Raw genomic sequence first — 21,095 nt, forward strand, 5'->3', positions numbered from 1 at the left:
ATTATTAAATTTAAGTAGCCACATATGGCGAGTGACTACCGCATCAGACAGCTCAGCCTTGAATGGCAGCATAGCTGAAGAAGTCTGACATTGGCACTGGGACCAGGTAGGTTACTGGCCTCTCTTAAAAATGGAGATTGTTAATAAATGGTTATAAAATGCCTAAACCCTGGGCTGTTGAATGCCGACAGAAATAAATATTCATGCACAGTCGCAAGCTGTAATTAGCACCTGTCACTGAAGACTAATAAATTGTGCATCCTGGCATCCTCACAGACACCCAACGAGCTCCCCTGGGTTAAAAGGTTGAAGGCTTGGGACTTCACCGCAGTCGCGGCGCGCTGGCGGCGCTGGACTTTGTAGTTCCACGTGCCCGTGCCATCACTACCGGTGTCACTTCTGAGTGGCCTATCGGGTCACTTTCCCGTATCCTGTTGCTGTCTGGGAATTGTAGTCAACAAGTGCCTGCTGCACTTGGGCTTTAGCGGCCTTGGAACTACAATTCCCGGCAGGCTAAGTGATGCGTCCGGCGGTGGTTGATAGTGAGCCGGCGATTGCCTCAGCAAGCGTGTGTGCTTCAGTGGCGCGGGAGGCCTGGGTTCCCCGATAGGGAGGGGACAGGTTCTAACTACTCCTTTGTGGGGTGGATCGCCGAGGTCACGGTCGTGGGTTTGCACTGTCGCCTGGGCGGCGCCATGGCGGTGAGTTTTTGCGGGAAGATCGTCCGCTTGGTCGGGCTCTAGATCCGGCCGATCTGTGTGTTTGCCAGAACTAGAAGCTTCAGGTGGCAGCGGCTGTCTTGCAGGGGAAAATCCTTTCCTAAAGAAAGGGGAGCTCTTACCCCTCACACTGAAGGCGTGTCTTTTCTTGCTATCCGATGAGCCGGGAACTGATGTCTTTAACTTTCAGACTACTTAATGCCCCGTGTGTTACTTCACCGAAGTTTCTAAAACTGGTATGGAGAGAGAGGAGTATGTAACATCGATTCTCTCAACGAAAAATTGACCGCATCACAGTGAAACAGACAGACATCTATGCACTCATGGTGTTTATATGTGTGTGAGCTACATACTAAAATATATGGTAAAATATGTGAAGTGCTGATAGGTGCTCAAGAAAACAATAGAGTAGTAAGCGGGACTGGGGAGTGTGGGGTGGGGTAGGGCTGCAATTTTAGAAAGTTCATCAAGAAAGGCTTTGTTGAGAAGGTGGCATTGTGGCAAAAAGGAGGGAGAGAGCAAGCCATACACCTACCTATAATGGAGGGAAAGATTTCCAGGCAGAGGCAACAGTGTGAGTGAAAGCAAGGAGGGTTGTGTGTCTAAAAGACAGTGGTCCCAAGGAGGTGGTGGTGATGGAGAATGTGTGTCTGTGTGTGGGGCAGGGTTGATCACTGGGTTGATGTAGGTCATAGTAAGGTCTTGTAGGTTGCTGACTGAAGAAGAGTGCGTTCAGGGAAGAATGGGAAGAGAGAGGCTGGAGATTGTGAGTATGGATAACTCTTGAGTTTTATAAAGGAAAGTGGAGGAATGGGGTAATAGATGAAGGTTAAAAGAGGGCTTTTTTTAAAGACAGGAAGAATTACACAATGCTTGTGTTCTCATAGGAATGAACCTGTAGAAAGGGAAAATTGATACAGAAGAGAAGTGATTGCCGAAGTGATGTTCCTGAGTAGAATAGGGGACAAGGGATCAAGTGCATCAGTGGAGAGGTTAAGTAGGACCATACTCATCTATGGTAACAGGAAAGACGGCAGAATATATAGATACAAAGGCATGTGGTTGGGAGATGTGATGAGGCAGGCTGTGGAAATTTTCTGTTCACTTCTTTTCCCCTTGAATTAGGAACCAAGATTATCAGCTCAAAATAAGGATGGGAGAGGAAGTGTTGGAGGTTTGAGGAGGGAGAAAAGGTATAGCAATTTTCTAGGACATTGCCATCTACAGAGCTTTTTTGTGGTGATGAAAATGTTCTGTTGTTGCATTGTCGAATTTGATAGTCACCAGCCACGTGTGTCTATGGATCATTTGAAATGCGCCTCGTGCAATGGAAGGACTGAGGTTTAATGTAATTTTAAAATCACAGTCATGTGTGACCAGTGGCTTTTGTACTGGACAGTATGCACATTTAAGTTTGAGAAGCACTGGTGTAGGAGAAGGATTAACTAAGTGGATTTCAGAAAATAGTAGTATTGCTGGGCATCTCTTGATGTTAGTGGTCATGAATTTAAGTTGAGACTAGTCAGCTACCTAAGCGAAGGAGCGGAGCAGATGGATAGGAGGTTTGGAGTTTGCCAGGCAAGAATGATGAAGACAGGGCAAAGGAGTGATTATACAGGTGGACTTAAGGGATAGAAATGAAGACATGGGGTGGGAGGGGCCTCAAGATTAGTGAAAAACGGTCAGGACAATGGGTCTCAGTGGGGTTGAAGAAGTATTGAAGTTGGAATTCTAGCAGAGTTAAGACCAATCATGTCAATAACTACCATTTCTTAGGTGTTTTGCTTTGTGTTTGGAGTTTTATTTGCATTATCTCATTGAATCTTCACACTAATCTATATTTGAGGTAGGCACTCATTATCTGCAGTTTACAAATTAAGAGACCTACGCTTAGAGAATTTAACTAACGTAGTTAGTATATGATGAAGGTGGTTAAGAACTTGAATAGATTGACTCCTTTCTCAATCTCTATGCTGTACCGCTTTCCAAGAAAAACCAGGACTTCTGATTCTTGGTCCCATGCTTTTGTTCCAGGCTGCTCAATGCCGCACCACCAACCCCACCCCACCTACATTAATGGTATTCTTAGCCAGTGAAATTTGCAGGTCCTTCTTTTTTTTCACTTGGTGTTAATAGGAATGGGCTTTTTAATTTATAAGATCACAATACATTTTTTCTTTTAAAGTTTTATATAAGGAAATTGGTTATATTTATGGTAGATAATATTGTTTCACTTTATTTACTTCTTGACCTTTGAAAATATTCGTCTTTTAGCCCTGGTTGGTGTGGGTCAGTAGATTGAGCACTGGTCTGAGAACCGAAGGGTCACTGGTTCGATTCCCAGTCAGGGCACATGCCTGGGTTGCAGGCCGCGTCCCCCGTAGGGGACACATGAAAGGAAACCACGCATTGATGTTTCTCTCCCTCTCTTTTTCCCTCCCTTCCTCTCTGTCTAAAAATAAATGAATAAAATCTTTAAAAAAAAAAGAAAATATTCATCTTTTACACTGTCATGATACTGGTTAGTTTTATTGTAAGAATCCAGTAAGAGATCCCTTTAAGAAAGAACAAGTAACAATAATAATAATATTGAGTTGGTTAAAAAGTCCATTTCGTTTTTTCTGCAAAACCAAAGACACATTTTTCGTTTTCACCAATAACTTTATTGATTGGGATAGTTTGAGTATGCTGGCTGTCTTCCATGTGGTAGAACATTGATTATTCTCAATGTCATGATTTGATTGCTTTCAATTTCAACTGGTCTACCTGACCGTGGAGCATCGTCCAGTGAAAAGTCTCCAGCACAAAGCTTCGCAAACCACTTTTGACACGTTCAGTTGTCACAGTACCTTCTCCATATACTGCACAAATCTTTTTTTGCATTTCACCTGCATTTTTACCTTTTTAAAAAAGATTTTATTTATTTATTTTTAGAGAGAGGGAAAGTGTAGGAGAGAAACATTGAGGTGTGGTTGCCTCTTGCATGTCCCCAATTAGGGACCTGGCCCACAACCCAAGCATGTACCCTGACTGGGAATTGAACTGGTGACCTGTTGGTTTGCAGGCCAGCACTCAATCCACTGAGCCACACCAGCCAGGGCTTTTTCTTGAAACAATAAACCATAATATGCTGACAATTTTGTGTATTTCCTTCCATGTTTAGTATTAAAATGGCTACACAAAAAAATCACCAATTTTGATAAGTTTTTTAAAATACATGCTGATATGAGATCTGTCACAATACAACCTAACAAAATTCTTTTGGATGAAGTTAAAGATAACTAAGCGCTACTATAGCAATTTTACAGAAAGAAAACCAAATGAACTTTTTGGCCAACCTTACAGCCAAATGTATTGATTGCTTATTCTGTGGCAGGCATTAGTGTTTTACTTAATTTTTCATCACAACCACCATGTAAAAGTAGGTGCTGTCATTTTACTCTCATTTTACTGATGGGGAAAATAAGGTGTCAAATAAGAGGTACATGTAGAATTTGAGTTCATTTGTTCCCATTCTGGAGCCTATTTTTAATCATTGTACTATTCCCAATTGTAAACTAATTGGGGAATTTCTTTTGCAAACACCCTCCCATAAGGAAAGCTTTATTTTTTCAGGGGACACCTCACCAATAGTAAATTTTGTAAGATAACAAACAGAATGGCATGGATAGAACATTAGCTTTGAATTTATAACTTAATTTGTAAAGAGCAAACAATATAATTTTCTTTTTATTATGGGAATATTTATAGAGATTTTTTTTTAAACAGTTTTAATCTCTTTTGAGTTATAAAGTATATCAGTCTTTTAGGGGGGACCTGAGAATGTAATGTAATAATGATAGTAGCCAACTTAGAAACATTTATTGTTTAAAATTTTTCATTTGGAAAATTGAAATAGTGAGCAAAGTAGAGATAGTAGGGTTATGTACTTCTATATACCCATAACCCAACTTCAATAATTGGCAGCTCACAGCCAGTTTTGTTTCTTGAACATTTCAGCTGATCCCCATTCCCCCTCAGAATTTTAAGCTAATTTCAGGCATTGTATAATTTCATCTATACATATTTTAGTAAGTTTTTGAAAATATAATAAGTTCTCTTAAGCATTCCACAATGCTATTTTCACACCTAGGAATCACATGATGTTTAGTTGTCTCTTTGTAATAATGGTTAACATTTTTGAGCAATTACTATTGGTCCGGAACTATGGTAAGTCCTTCATGTGTATTATCTCTTTTAATAATACTACCAGGTGGTTATAATTATTATTCTTATTTTACAGATAGGTAGAGAAATGCAGGCTTAAAAAGATTAAGGAACTTACATAGGGTTCTACCGCTAGTAAGTGGTAACGCTAAGATGTGGTCAGAGAACCAAGAGAAAGCAAAAATAGGAGTCAGAAGATGACTCCAGTGTGACCATTTACTTTCATGATGATCTCCGAGCTTGAGATTCATTATTTTTGAACTTGTAATCTCTGGTCTGCTCACTTGTTAGCTTGTTAAGATCAAATAAATTAATGTTTATGAAAGTGTTTTAAGAACTGAGAGTATTATGAATACATGAAAATGTTTATTATCCAGTTAGTGTTTCTTTACTGGGGGTGATTATTGTCTCCCAGGAAACGTTTGGTCTGGGGACTTGATTTTCACAGTTGTGGGGTATGCTCCTGGCATCTAGTGGGCAGAAGCCAGAGATGCTCCTAAACATCCTATAGTACACAGGACAGGTCCTGAAAACAAAGAATTTGGCTCAAAATATCAATAGTGCCACAGTTTATGAACTCTGGTCTAGTTAAATAACTGTTTAACTAATTAAAATAACCAATTGCCTAGTTGAATAACCAATGAAGAAGTTGAGGCTCAGACTGATCAAGTGACTTGCACAAGGTTATACAAATTGGTGCTGGGGCCAATATCGGATTTCATTACAATCAACCTTTGAGGTTTGAGGAACAAGTTTTTCTGAGAAACAGAAACCTCAAACAAGAGCTTCTGTACACTAAGCATCCTCAGTACAGTGAAAAGAAACATAATTCTAAGTAATTTGTAAAGACTGTTGCTTTCATGTTCTGTAAAGTGGGTGGTGTGGTCATTTAAAAAAATTTTCATTTGTTTATTTTCAGAGAGAGGGGAAGGGAGGGAGAAAGAGAGGGAGAGAAACATCAATGCGAGGTTGCCTCTTGCACGCCCCCTACTGGGGACCTGGCCTGCAACCCTGACTGGGAATCAAACCTGCGACCCCTTGGTCGCAGGCCGGCACTCAATCCAGTGAGCCAAATCAGCCAGGACGGCATAGTCATTTTTAAGCAAAAATAGTTGTCATGTAACTTCTGTGTCTATGGCATTGTACTTGGTGCTGAGGTGACTGCAAAGGATCTAAAAGTTGCTGCCTGTCAGGAGTTCACAACCCCCCTGGGTAAGTGTCTTAAGAATCATTTAGTTACATGCAATGGAAGTGAATTCAAGTTGGTTCAAGTAAAGAGGAATTTAGTAATAACACAGTGGGGTTTCCTGTGACCCATGACCCTAGGATAGAAGGTACCACTAGGCTTCATGAGGCCCTAGGTACCTTTTTTGCTTTGTGAGAACTTTTCTCTGTAAAAAGTATTAAAAATTATATTTTACAACTATATTGGCATTAAGATAAATATGTTAATGTTATATATTAAAGTATTTTTCTTAAACCTAAAAGTATATTTTTTTCTTGATTTTTAAAAGAAATTAAACTATTTTTGTGAGTCCTTAAAAGTATGTGGGCCCTGAGCACTGTGTCTACTCTACAGGCAGGTGAAGTTGGCTATTCGGAATTAGTTGCACGGCTGTTTTAAGGGCTGTTGGAAGTAACTTAGTTTCTTCGACCCAAAATACCTTTGGCAGAACTTAGTCATGTAGCTCAATCTAACTGTCAATTCACCTGGAAATCTAGCCGAGTACAGTTAACCACTTCTGCTGCACTTCCTCAATAAGACTGGGCTTTTGTTCCTGAGCAGGAAAGGGAAGAAATTGATACTGCATAGTCTACGTGACGTCTCCGCCATAGCTCATTTTTAAGTGGTAGTCCTTGTATATTAGAATTGACGATGGGTTAGCATCTATTGGAATGGAGAGACTGGAGGCAGCTTACTTCTTAAGAGGGTTTTGCAGTAAGGTGGGGCAAAGGATCTGAGGTCTAAATGAAGGCGGTTAGTAGCAGGAATAGAAAGGAGTGAACAAAGGCAGGGCCTTATTCTTTATTGGAAAAGGAAATACTTTCTGCAACCACATTTAGTTTTATGGAAATTCTTGTGAGAGTCCAGATTGCTTAGCATCTTGATTCAAATATGCAACACAGTTCCTAGTCCATGCTGGGTGTTCTCTTTTTTTTTTTTTTATGTTCATGGTATGTAAAAACAGGCAATGTGTTATTACTTCTTCTGTTTTAAAATCTTTAAATATTCAACAACTATTTGAGAGCCTGCTGTAAGCTAGACATTGTAGATAAAAGGAGAAAAAAGACACAGTCCCCAACATGAACAAACTTTCAGTCCTGTGGGAGACACGGACAGATACTGACATCTCTGTGTGATTAGGGCTATCATAGGGGAAATATTTGTAGGTAGGAACATATTAAGAATGGCATCTCATAGACTCTTGGGGAATCCGCTGAGGCCTGAAGGATGGGAGAGCCAGGCAAAGAGGCTGGTGGGGTACGAGAGCAGGGGGAAGAGTTTGAACACCGGCCCAGAGGTGAGAGCGGGACCTCGGCATATTTGAGAGAACACAGATGGCTTAATAGGCTTGGAATGTGGTGATGGAGGGAAGGAGGGGAGGGAAGGAGGGGGCAGGGCCTGGCAGACAGGAGACAAGAAGGACCTTGGAATGCCAGACTTAAGAGTATGGACTTTATCCTGAGAGCATAGAGAACCTCTGAAGGGGGATTGAGTTGCTCAGATTTGTTTTGATATGATTTCCACTCTCAGCAGTTGTCATCTGGTCAGGATTTATAGAAACAAAAAATGTTATTCTCCTTTTGTTCCTAGATAAACTTGTTATGTGTCCATGACTTTTCACATCATGGAATTCTTTCTCATTTCCTCTTTGCCTTTGTGACAAGGTTCTTTCAATCCACATTTCACCTCTTATACAGACTGACATTTCATCTTTCTGTTGCTTGTACACCTCTTCCTATACTTGCTTAAAAGAAATAAGAAAGAATAGTAAACCATTCTTTCACTTAAAATTGAAAGTTTTACTAACAGAGGTGGCAAATTTAAGTTTGATTTGTACTGTATCTTACATAATTTGAATACTACTAGTTTGTATTTCTACATAATATACAAGGTCTATTTAAGATAGTTATTGGAGAGATAACAGTATTTTTTTTTAATTGCATGGAATTTCTCTTTGAATAATACTTCAAATTTGTATAACCATTTTTTAAAAACAGCTGTTTAAGAACCCAGTGTATCTGTGAGGTGAATAGGAAGCACTTTTAAAATTGTTGGGTGGCAGGGGCAGGGGGAGGGGACAATCAGAGGGGACTGAGATCCAGAGGTTAGGTGACTTGGCAAGGTCACCTGTCTAGTGGTTTATAGAGATATGAGTAGAACCCAGATATTTTCTCATTTGAAAGTGTTGCAGGATCTGGGAATGTTAGCAAGTAAGAAGGGAAAGAAAATCTAATTTCAGTTCAGGTAGTTTTATACCAGAAAATAAAATTCTAGAAACTAATATTAAGTTTTCCAAACAGAATTAGGTTTTTGTACGGTCCATTGGTACCCTGATTTTACACTGGCCTTCCCCTAAGTGCTGCGTTCTCCTCCACTCTCAGCGCACTTATGATTAGCAGCTAATTTGTTGTGCCAGAGTCACACGCTGAGAATGAAGCTCTAACCTTTCTTCTTTTTTTAGAGGTAGAGTGATCATGGATGTTTTGTCACTTTCATCCCAGGGTGGCTTAAGGGATGATAGGAATGTTGCCAGGCAGATCCATGATACTAGAGACATGTATGCCATTCTGTTTCATTTTAATTTCATATTAATAGTTTGATAACCATTTTGGAGAGTTCTTTATCAGCCTCCTTGAAAAAAAACATGCCACTCCTTTCCTTTGGGTCTGAACATCCTCCTTTGCTAGTTATGATCGCAGCTTGACAACCAGGCACTGCTCCATCCTGTACTTTACTAAGTACAGGGTGAGGCAAAAGTAGGTTTGCAGTTGTGAGTACCCAACTTGTATTATTATTTATTAATTATTGTATTATTTTCCAAACAACTATAAACCTACCTTTGCCAACTCCTGTATTTATGTATTTTAACAAAATAGAAATGTTTCACAACAGGGCATTTCAAAGCTTTTTATATATTTAAATAATTCTTTAACCATTTTTTTGAGGTTTGAGGTATACAGGTTATGATAACTATAACTTTGTATCTTGTTCATTTAAATTTCAATACAACCATGGAAAAAATTGATCTATCACTAAACAGCTCAGTTCTGTGTGAACCCGTTTTTTTTTATAGCAAGTCTGTTGAAGTATAGAGTGGGTTATTCTATCTCTTTTGTTTCCAATAGGAAAGAAAAGGAACAGCCAAAGTGGACTTTTTGAAGAAGATTGAGAAGGAAATTCAACAGAAATGGGATACCGAGAAAGTATTTGAGGTCAATGCATCCAATTCAGAGAAGCAGACTAGGTGAGTAATAGTTTGTGAAGTTCTGCACATTGTGTTTCTAAAATGGTTGGCTTATAGTACAGAACCTGCTCTGTGGAAAACATAAGGCAGGCTGCTTTTGGAATGTCTGAAATGGACTGAAGGAGGTGACTCCATTTTCTGCATTTAAAATTAGGATCTTCTTTCTTATGGAATTCTTAAAGGCTTTTTTTCTACATTAAGGTTTTTTTTTTTTTTAAACCATTCATATTCAGACAAGAGAGGATATTATGCATTTAAAATTAGGATCTTATCTTATGGAGTTCTTAAAGGGTTTTTTCCTACATTAAGATTTTTTTTAAAAAAACTGATTTTTCATATTCAGACAAAAGAGGGTATTTTGAAGTTTTGTCTTTGCTGACTGGTAAAAGGAAATCCTTTTATTAGAGAGATTGATATTATAGTGATAATCATCTTTACAGATACAAACTATAAAGTTTGAAAGGTATCTGTATTTGAAGATCTTATTTCATAAATACTGTATAGCCTCGATGTTAAGAATCACTGATAATAAGACAAACCATAGACAATGATAGGATGTTGGGGAGAAACAAAAACAAAATAACTGCCCCAAAACAGTACTATAATAAATACATGTGTCAATTATAAGATGGATTTCAATTTCTGATATGTTGAAATATAAAAAAATAGTGCTTCTTAGAATTGAGGAAATACATTAGTAGCTAATGCATTAAGGAAATAATAGTAGCTAACACTGAGCACTTCCTGTTCAATATGCAAAGGCAATAGAAAATACGCCATTTTCTACATGCAGTTCTCATTCAGTCTTATTACTAACCCTTTAAAGTTAGTAATATTTTTATCCCTATTTAGTAGATGAGGATATTGAGGCAGAGAGAGGCTGAGTACATCTCAGAGCTGCGTGGGTAGGAAACCACAGGCCTGGACTTCTCAGGACTTTTTGATGCGAAAGTCTACTCTCCTTTCTTCTAAGCTATGCTCTACTGGAATTTTTTTTTATTTTTTTTAAGAGAAAAAGAGTTTGCTGTAATATAAAGTCTCTGGTGTTATACTTTATATTTTGAAGCCTCTATTTGGTTCTAGAATTTTGGTCAACTTTAAGGTAATTTAAAGTTGTCTAAAGTGAACTGAAAAGATGCTTTGTTCAGTGAAAGAAAATGAACTCAACTATGTGCAGGAATGCTGAAGGAACTTAGGAATATCACAATGAGTGGGAACAAGCAAATTGCAGAAGTCGGTATGAAATATACCATTTTTAATAAAGCTTACAAGTGAGCAAAACTAAATGATAGATTTTTTAAGGGCACATAGGTACAAACTATTCAAAAACAAGGAAATGAAAAAGTGAATTTTAAGATAATGGTTCTCTCTATTGTGAGAGTGGGGAAGAACACATAGGTAATTTCACTCAGCTCAGAAGTTGGAGGGTGAATTTGAAGGTGTTCATTTTATTGTATTTCATAACTTACATATGTATGCTAGACACACTTGGTTAGAAAAAAGAATATAACAATAAAACAGCTTTAAAAGGTGCTTTTTAGATAAATTTACAACATACCCTCCAATATTGAAGATGTTCTATTTTATCTGAGGGACTTTGAATTGCTTTATATATCTAGTAAAAACAAATCTCATTTAATCGGTAAAACATTAAATTTATTCATATTCCTAAGAGCCTTAAAAGTTTAATTTTTAGTATACTATCTTTACTCAAACATTTTAGCTTAAGTTAAACCTCCAAGTATATTTATTTCTTAATAGCCACCTGTAAGTGGCATAATTCTTTCAAAAGTAAGTTTTAATTTTAGAGAGCTTTTAATTTTGGGGTTTATATATTTAATTTTAAGTGTCTTTTAAATAACTGAAGTTTAAACAAACTTATACCAGGCAATCCCTTCCGCATAGTCCTTCACTGTAAAAGGCATTTACCATTCTCCTGTCTGTACTTCCTTTTTTATATGATTGTTTGCAGCAAGGGCAAGTACTTTGTGACCTTCCCGTATCCATACATGAATGGGCGCCTTCATTTGGGACACACGTTCTCTTTATCCAAATGTGAGGTAAAGCTTCCTCTGTTTAATATAATGGGATGGCGGGTCTTTAATAAATATTAATTTGAAGAAAATGGTATCTGTAGAATTTATTTCCTGTTAAGAGAAAGAATTTAAACTTCCTTAATTTTAAGCATAATTCTTTAATTTAATTTTTTGATTTAACTTTCATATACTATGTATGTATATGTGCAGGGGTCTAGGTATGGATGCTCACAAGTAATTTCTAAGTTGGTGAAAAGACACAAAAAAAGGATAGTGAGTTAAAATTTTGGAATGACTATAAAATTTTGCTGGTGTTTTAAGGGAAGATGTGAAGAGGAAAACTGAACTGATGCACTTTGTGAAAGCAAGCATTTTCTATTCGCCTAGAATATAAATTTGTAATTTAAATTTAATTTCTTTCTATAGTTTGCAGTAGGGTACCAGAGATTGAAAGGAAAAATTTGCCTGTTTCCCTTTGGTTTACACTGTACTGGAATGCCTATTAAGGTAAGATTGCTTTAGGGATTGGTTTCTACTCTTTTTGGCTTAGAGCAAATAGAATTATCCAGTTCAAGAGCTTAAAATAGGACTTTTACATACTGTTATAGTAAAGTGTTTTTGAAATGAATTTATTATAAGGAAAATTACATTTAAAAGAACATATCAAGAAGTGCTTAAATAAAGGGTGCACATTAAGGTTTAACTGATTTGATATCTTGTGGTTGTCTTACATATTCATATTAATGGTTGAGAATTAGATAATAGATACTACCAAGTAAAATGTGCAGTGTTCTGAGCACTTACGACAAATGGGATGTTGAGAGAAAGTAATAAACACTTGTACCATATTTTGATCATTTTTGCAAATGTCTTCATTTGTCATAAATTTATATTGGAAATAATTCTCAATAAAGAATAGACCAGAAAACTAGAGTTGAAGGGATTCCCTAAATGTTAATAGGTTTGGGAAATTTAACTCAGATTTCTTTTTATTCTTCAACCTTTTATTCTGAAAAATATCAGACCTATAGAAAAAGCGAAAGGATAGTACAGTGAGCATTGATATACCCTTCACTTACAGTTACTAAGTATTGACATTTGCCAGAATTTAGTTCTTTCTCTCAAACACATAGGTACATGTATGCTTTTTTCTTGCCTTTTCTCTGAATTCTTTGAAACTAAGTTGCAGGCATCATGACATGTCTCCCCTGAATACTTCAGCATGGCCTTTTGAGAATAAGGACATTCTACATTATCACAGCACCATTATCCCCTCGGAGAAATTTAACATTGATGTAATATTATCTTCTTGATATAATCAGTAGTTAAATATCTGTGGCTGTCTCAAAATGTCCTATCTAGTTGTTTTTACCTTTTATTTTATGGATCACACATAGCATTTTGTTATCAGTTCTCTTTAGTTTGTCATGGCGTTAATGTCTTTGAAAAATTTAGGCCAGTTATTTTATAGAACATCCTGTATTCTGAGTTTTTTGATTGTTTCTTCATGATTAGATTTTGGGTTATTGCGATAAGAATATTACATTGGTGAGGTATAAACTTCCCATTGTACCATTTGTCCCATTTTAGGGGTAGTAAGTTAATTCCTGTCAGATTTTTTCATTCTAAAGATGGCTTTTCCTTTTTTTAAATTAAAAAGTAATCTGTGGGGGAGGCCGAAAGTAATACTTCAAGAGCCTCTGAATATCTGGTTACCCAAAACCCAGTGGTTTTAGCATCCTTTGATGATCCTTGTTGGGTTCAGTTATTGAATTGGTGGTTGTACAATGGTGTCATTCTTTCCTCATTTATTACTGAAATTCTTCTGCATAAAAGAGTCCACTTTTTAAAACTGACAATTTTATGGTTGCATTTTTTTCATAACTTTCACACTATCTATTTGGTATCAACTTTGTTTTTGACAGTGGACTCGTTATGGGATAGTTGAGAAGAACTGGGCTGGGAAGCCCAGGTTCATGTGTTAGTTTTGCAGCTCACTAGCTTTATAGGCTTGGATAGAGCACTTCATCTCGGTGTCTCTGCATGTTTTCTAACTTTATACCTGTTTGTGATGATACCTAATAGAGTTATCATTAACTCTATTAACTCTAACCATTAAATTGAGAAATGCTATTATTAATGTTGTTATTCAAGATAATAACACATTGTATTTCTAATGCCTAATATATAGTATACTACCTTGAGTACGCTGGGTGTTAAATAAATGCTTGCTGAGTAAATGAAGTAAAATGCTAATGTATAAATTAGTGGATTTGGGGGGTACATGATTTGTATCATTTGGGTGTTCTATAATGATCCATTTATATTAGATAAATTGCAAAAATTTCAGAGTCAGTTTTAGTTGGCCACAAAAGCAACAAAAAGCCCAGATTTCTACCTTGAATTTTTGAACTTCACTGTCTCTAATGTTGTATTTGTTTAGGCATGTGCTGATAAGTTGAAAAGAGAAATAGAGCTATATGGTTGCCCCCCTGATTTTCCAGATGAAGAAGAGGAAGAAGAAGAAGTCAATGCTAAAACAGAAGATATAATAATTAAGGATAAAGCTAAAGGAAAAAAGGTTTGGTGGTTAATGATACTTATTTTGGTTAAAGTTTTATATTTATGTTTGTCTGATTTACATGTTCATTCCAAGTGCTAGCACAGTATATATATTTTTAAAAATTTCATGATACCCCAGTCCATTATAGCACTTTTGAGAATCATTAACATTCTATTCTTCCTTTTCTTAATGGCAACTTTTTCTTCCAACAGTGAGAAACCCGACTTTAATTATTTACTCTGTGTGTGTGTGTGTGTGTGTGTGTGTGTGTGTGTGTGTGTGTGTATGTATTTTGTTTCAGTCCTAGTATACTAGTAGTTTTAGAATTGCTAACCTATAACGCTGGGAAAAATAATTTACTAAATAAAGGACAGTGTTGGTATATTGTTCTTTTTGTCTTTTAGTTAACACACTTTTTCAAAGTTACTATCATAACTCCTTTCTCATCCCCTTCAGAGTGGTTATGTTATATATTTATAATATATTTAGATGCATTTGTTACAGTCTGCATTCCATCCTGGATTTCTCCAACATCCTGGTTGAGTTTTAAAATAATTTACTCTTGGACTCTGGTCAAGATGGCAGAGTAGGTAAATGCTGTGTTTGCCTTCTCCCATGACCACATCAGAATTACATCTTATAGATCAACCACCCTTAAAAACAACCTGAAGACTAGCTGAACAGAGGTCCTGTAACTATAAGGATATAAAAGAGAAGCCACATGGAGACTGGATATTAGTCAGAAATTAAAATGAGCTAGATCATAAAGTAAAATGATTTAGAAGATGGACATTTCGAAAAACTTGATTCTTTGTGGTGTAGAGTTGTATAGATTTGACAAATGCATGGAGTCATGTTTCTACCACTACCATATCATATAGAGTAGTTCCATCACCTCCAAAATTCCTTGTCCTGCCCTGGCTGGTGTGGTTCAGTGGATTGAGTGCTGGTCTGTGAAAAAAAGGGTCACCAGTTCTATTCCCAGTCAGGGCACAGGCCTGGGTTGTAAGCCAGGTCCCCAATAGGGGGTGCACAAGAGACAACCACACTTTGATGTTTCTCTTCCTCTCTTCCTCCCTCCTTTCCCTCTCTAAAAATAAATAAATACAATCTTTAAAAAAAAGTTTTTAAAAACCCTAAAATTCCTTGTCCTGCCTTTTTATAGTTTAAACCCTTTGCCTACTTCCAACCACTGACATTTGGTTGCTTTTTTGATATTGGTGAAGATTGAAAAATGAGCAAACTCTTAGCAGTATAATCTAAGCCACCATAACTAAAAAAGATGCATGTGGTATCAAAACAGGGAAATAGAAGTTTAGTGTTGAGATCTGATCTTTGTGATGGTAGTTCTTCATGGTTCCACCCATTTGGTAGTTTTTCTTGGTATCAGAGTCCTAGTGGTTATCTGACTACACAGTTTGACAAACAAAGTAGTCCATCTAAATCCTGCAGTATTCTGACATATCAAGAGCATTGTTTTGGAATTTTTTAAATTACCAGATGGGATTATTTACGTATTGTGGTCCTAGAATTTGTTAACAACTTATTGGGTGTTCTCTGATGGAGTGTGTTTTTGCTGGTTATTTTCAGAGTAAAGCTGCAGCTAAAGCTGGGTCTTCTAAATACCAGTGGGGCATTATGAAATCGCTTGGTCTGGCTGATGAAGAGATAGTCAAATTTTCTGAAGCAGAACATTGGCTTGATTATTTCCCACCACTGGCAGTTCAGGATCTGAAGAGAATGGGTTTGAAGGTATGCCTACCATCACTGTAGTTTAAGAAAATAGTAAGAACACATTTATATTCATGTGATTACATGAGATTTGGACCATGTTTTACCTGAACTACTCTAATGAATCACTACTTTTACTGTGGTTAGAACCTAATGGGCCTCTATATGAGTAATAAAATACTTTAATGTTTGTTGTATTAGAACGTATATTGATATATTACCATTTAGTAGAAAGGAATTCTGTTCAAAGTGTATGAAGAAGCCAATGTTTAACTTCAATATTTAGGAATACTTAAAGGTATTATTTAAGTGTTCCTTTTGAATTTGTTACAATTTCTATATGTTTAATATACAAATGTATGTATTTAAAAATACACATAGTAAAAAATTAATATAGTAATTGTGATGTATATTTAATAGGCAGAACTTGAACATTTTTGTTTTTCTTTTAATATTTGATATAATTTTTAGATGGAAAAAGAAGAGTAGAAGAGTAAATAATTGATTCATAGGAATTCTCATTCATAGAGACTATACAAAACTCTCAAACATTACCTTTTCCTTTCTCCTGTAGGTAGACTGGCGGCGTTCCTTCATCACCACCGATGTTAATCCTTACTATGATTCGTTTGTCAGGTGGCAGTTTTTAACATTAAGAGAAAGAAGCAGAATTAAATTTGGGAAACGGTGAGTTTGTTATCCTTCAGTGTGAAAGAGCAAAAATTATAATTCTTGCATTGTAATTCAGAGCCTCATAACCTACTTTTTTTTCTATTATCCTTTCTTTTTTTATTTTCTTTTTCTTTTTTGTTCTCCTGAATTCTTTTCCTTTTTGTCTTGCCAGTGTCTTCATACCTCTGAGCTTCTTAGTGTTTATGACAGCTGGAACCCGGGAGAATAGTAGTGTTGGCTTTTATCGTATCACTAAAGACTTGTTCAGTATTCCCAGCCAAACAGAAAAATAATAACTGTCTTTGTGTTTTAGTTTATTCTTTTGTTCTATAAATTGTTGAAGAGTCTCCCTTGATTATGTGGATTAACTAAAAGCTATTTGCATTTCATAAGTGAATTTAAATTTGTAATCTGTTGTTGATGAAGGCAGAAATCTTTTATTAAATAACTGCATTGGCAATAGAACTACCCATAAAAGTATAAATAATAGATGTAGACATTTGCTCAGTTAGAAGAAATATTGTAAGATGTTTACAGCAACACTGGCAAATATGTTAGGCCAGAACTTATATATTATAGTAATATTTGTCATTTATTTTTTAGATATACCATTTATTCACCAAAAGATGGACAGCCTTGTATGGATCATGACAGACAAACTGGAGAGGTATTTATTTGTGACAGAGTAGCTATTGTTACTATTTCTTCCTATGGCCATAGGGTTTTAATAAATAGATCAGCCCTGGCCGGTGTGGCTCAGTGGATTGAGCGCCAGCCTGCAGACCAAAGGGTTGCTGGTTCGATTCCCGGTCAGGGCACACGCCTGGGTTGCAGGCCTCGTCCCCAGTTCAGGGCGTGCGAGAGGCAACAGGTTCATATATCTTTCACACACTAATATTTCCGTTCCCCTTTCTCTAAAAATAAAATCTTAAAAAAGAAAGAAATAGTTCAGAAGCCTAAAAAAATAACTTTATTCCAGTGCTGAGGTGTATTGTGATGCTCTGGTGGCTGTGAAGTGGGAGGCAGAGTGCCATCATGGATTCCTGTATCTTGCCTAGGCCCTTGCTTCTCCAAGAGCGGCTCTGGAACAGTTGCATCAGCTTGTGATAGAAAAGCAATTTTGAGTCTCACCCCAAAATTGCTGAATTAGAAGCGTGGGGGCCCAGGAATCTGCCTTTTAATAAGCACTCAGTGTGATGCGGATGCATGCTAATGGTTGAGAAGCACTGCCTGGGGACCACTCTGCTCTGAAAAGGGCACGGGGAGGGGTAGGGGAAGGGTAATGAGATCCGCGGCCGACGGATGCACACAGATTCCTTTTGTACTTGCTTTGGTTATGTGCTCACTTGCTTATTTCCAAAGTACTTCTAGTCATCATGATATCAGTTCACTCTCCGTTCCTGTAGGACACATTAGTTGCATTATTCCTTGCAGTGCTTGAGTCAAGCGAGGGTGATGTGCCTAAAGCCTTCAAATAGAAGGTATAAAAGAATGACTTTTGTTTTACTTCATATATTTTTTATTTCTAGTTTTTTTATTTAAAGTTTTTAAAGCACAGTAAACCAACAACACCAGCATCAGCACTTAGGAGTCCCAGTGAGTGTGTCATTGTTTGTTACCACCTTAGAACACGTTTGCAAGCTAGTGACTACTTGTCAAAATCAGCCCTCAATTATGATGTTATTATCTGATCAAAGTGAGAGTTGATCAAAATTTCGAAACCTTTGAGAGACTTCAGAAGGCCCAGTTTACTGACAAGATTAAGTTTTAATATAGTCAATGGTAGCAATATCCCTAAATTTCAATAGTATATTATAATTCTTCAAAGCATTTTCCTATCCATTACCTCATGTACTCCTCAGGACAGTCCTGCGTGAGGCTCAGAGAGATCGTGACGCCCTTGGGTCAGGCATTAGTAAGGCCCACGTTAGGGTGTGAGTGCCCCTCGTTTGACTCTGGGTCCAGTGTATGGCTGTGAGGACCGCTCTGTGGCATTGCTGTCTTCTCCTTCTCATTTTGGCAAAACACTTTCAGTTGATTACTCCAAGCCACTTTTTTTCTTCCCTCCCCTCGCAAGGGAGCTCTCAGCACACCCTCCTGACGTGGGAGTCTGGGTCTTCTCGACAAGTTCCGCTGTGAGGCGGAAGGGTGGTCCCCCAGGGCACTTCTTACCCGTTAGGCTTCCATGTGCACGTGGCCAGCACACCGCGGGGCAGTCTCCTCATTGGAGGAAAGCATTAGTCTAACAGTGCAAGAACTGATCTTAGGGATTTGAATCCTGCCTCTCACATAGGTTAGGAGGTGTAATCTGAGTCTTTTTTTCCCTTCAAATTTTTGTTTTGTTTGTTTGTTTAGGGTGTTGGCCCTCAGGAATATACTTTAATCAAGTTGAAAGTGCTTGAGCCCTATCCATCCAAATTAAGGTAGGTTTGTCAGAGAGTTATGTCTCAGCTTTTTGAATATCAGATACTTATGATAGAATCCACAACATTTTTTTTGCTTTAATACATCTTTTTTCTTTGTAGTGGCTTGAAAGGGAAAAATATCTTCTTGGTAGCTGCTACTCTCAGACCTGAGACCATGTTTGGACAGACAAACTGTTGGGTTCGCCCTGATATGAAGTACATTGGGTTCGAGACAGCGAATGGTGATATATTCATTTGTACCCAGAGAGCTGCCAGAAATATGTCGTACCAGGGCTTTACCAAAGACAGTGGTGTGGTGCCCGTTGTTAAGGAATTAATGGGAGAGGTAAGTTGGGTAGTAGACTTTTTATTTTAGTGTGTAAATTGAGGAAAAATTTCAACAATGAAACTTGAGGAAAAGCATTAAAAATTTTTGTTAATTCAGACATATATAGTTAAATGTGTAAATCATAAATGTGTATTCTGGTGTTCTTTCATATGTGTATACGCTTATGTAAGCATCACTCAAATTGAAATATAGAACAGTTCCAGTTTTCCAGAAGGCTCTCTCATGTCCATTTCATAATGAGTCCTCGCCCACCTCCTGCGCAGAGGTGGTCCACAGCTTGGCTGTACCACAGTTCGGTGAGCCTTTCTCTGTAATGGATAATTTGACTGTTTCCTGCCATTTTCCGTTATATCTCATTAGTATTGTACTTGATGTTGGAGTTCTCTCCGAGCAGTTTTTGGGAACTGTATTAATGACACAGATTTTTAACTACCTCTAATGCAACTTCTTTCCCTGTTAATTTGAGCAGATTCTGGGGTGAGGAAAATGAGTGATATAAATTAAAAAATAGCTTTTGACCATAAGACCGTTACAGTAGTTGGCTTTCACTAATATTACTGTAAATTCTGTAAAAGCAGCTTATCTATATGAATAAAGGGGAATGGGTGGGGACTGTGGAACTGAAAAGTTGATTCCTTAGCTAAACAAGCAGCTATGAGCTGTTTGTTGCATATGAGAATATGGGTCCAATATTGTTGCATCTTCTGCTATTTTTAAAAGAGAAACAAGATATGTCTTCTAATTAACTTTGTCTTCCCAATTATCATTTAAAATGGATATACAGTGTTCTAGCTTATTGAGGTCTCATTTTATTAAATAATTTTTCTATCATTTAAAGTTTTACTTCTTCCCAGGTCAACACAGCATTGAGCAAACTTCTCAAAGAAAAACATTCTGTTTTTTGTAAACTTTGAGGTAAATTTCGAGGATTGGCTTGCTGGGCCTGAGTTGTGTGAACATTTTTGTGGCTCTTGCTAAGGCTTCCTACGTTGTTTTCCTCAAGGGTACCATGTCACAAATAATGTGTTTGTGTACGAGTTCCTTACAACCTTAACAGTTATTTACAATTACTTTTGGTCTAGTTGGTATAAAGAGTGACTTTTGTTTTACTTCATATATTTTTTATTTCTAGCTTCTTGGGCTTAAAATAACAACATTGTTTTCAATTTTATTAGTTAAGCTAAGTTTCTTCACCATTTATGTCCATCTTTTCCTGCCGCAGGAAATTCTTGGTGCATCACTTTCTGCACCTCTAACATCCTACAAGGTGATCTATGTTCTCCCGATGCTCACCATTAAGGAGGATAAAGGTAGAGTTTATTTCTCTATAAAAATACTATGGTAATCACATCTGGCTGTATTAATCAATTCCACACTCTCTTTTACAAGGCACTGGGGTGGTCACAAGTGTCCCCTCTGACTCCCCTGATGATTTTGCTGCCCTCAGGGACTTGAAGAAAAAGCAAGTGAGTATCTGAGTTTCACATTCTTATTTCCTCTTCATCATCTAATTGGTCAGGTACCGCTGAACTGCACTATGGGATTAGGCCAAAAAGCTATGCATGGATCTTTGAACTGTAATTTCTAACTCCATTCTTGATGTTTATATATTTCCCTGTGGTTTGAATTTTGAATATAATTTTTTAAATAAAATGTTGGAATAGAATTTATTTAAGAGACTTTATTTTTTTAGAGCAATTTTAGGTTCCTAACAAAATTGAGAGGCAGGTGCAGATATTTCCCATTTCCCCCGCCCCAACACATGCATAGCCTCCCCACTATCAACATCACTCACCGGAATGGTACCTTTTTTACCAAAACGAACTTATATTGACAGTCATAGTCACCCAAAGTCCATAGTTTACCGTGGGGTTTAATCTTGGTGTTGTACATTCTGTGGATTTGGACAAATGTTTAGTGAGATCATTTATCATTTTCTTTGCCT

The 21,095-nt window shown here is 37.1% G+C and overlaps 1 protein-coding gene across 1 annotated transcript in view; it reads left to right on the forward strand.

Moving 5' to 3' along the window:
- Positions 1-525: 525 nt before the first annotated feature.
- The window catches only part of LARS1 (leucyl-tRNA synthetase 1), a 51,340-nt gene continuing 30,770 nt past the window's right edge, over positions 526-21,095 (forward strand). The window contains exons 1-12 of the mRNA XM_054568236.1: positions 526-701; positions 9,276-9,394; positions 11,367-11,454; positions 11,857-11,937; positions 13,874-14,011; positions 15,584-15,745; positions 16,299-16,411; positions 17,000-17,063; positions 18,752-18,819; positions 18,922-19,147; positions 20,373-20,460; positions 20,540-20,616. Coding sequence (XP_054424211.1) covers positions 696-701; positions 9,276-9,394; positions 11,367-11,454; positions 11,857-11,937; positions 13,874-14,011; positions 15,584-15,745; positions 16,299-16,411; positions 17,000-17,063; positions 18,752-18,819; positions 18,922-19,147; positions 20,373-20,460; positions 20,540-20,616 — 1,230 coding nt within the window. The 5' untranslated portion in view covers positions 526-695. The remainder of the gene's footprint in view (positions 702-9,275; positions 9,395-11,366; positions 11,455-11,856; positions 11,938-13,873; positions 14,012-15,583; positions 15,746-16,298; positions 16,412-16,999; positions 17,064-18,751; positions 18,820-18,921; positions 19,148-20,372; positions 20,461-20,539; positions 20,617-21,095) is intronic.

Source organism: Pteronotus mesoamericanus, unplaced genomic scaffold (assembly GCF_021234165.1).
Source record: "Pteronotus mesoamericanus isolate MK-2021 breed Mesoamerican mustached bat unplaced genomic scaffold, CSHL_Meso_final contig_2, whole genome shotgun sequence".
Taxonomy (NCBI): domain Eukaryota; kingdom Metazoa; phylum Chordata; class Mammalia; order Chiroptera; family Mormoopidae; genus Pteronotus; species Pteronotus mesoamericanus.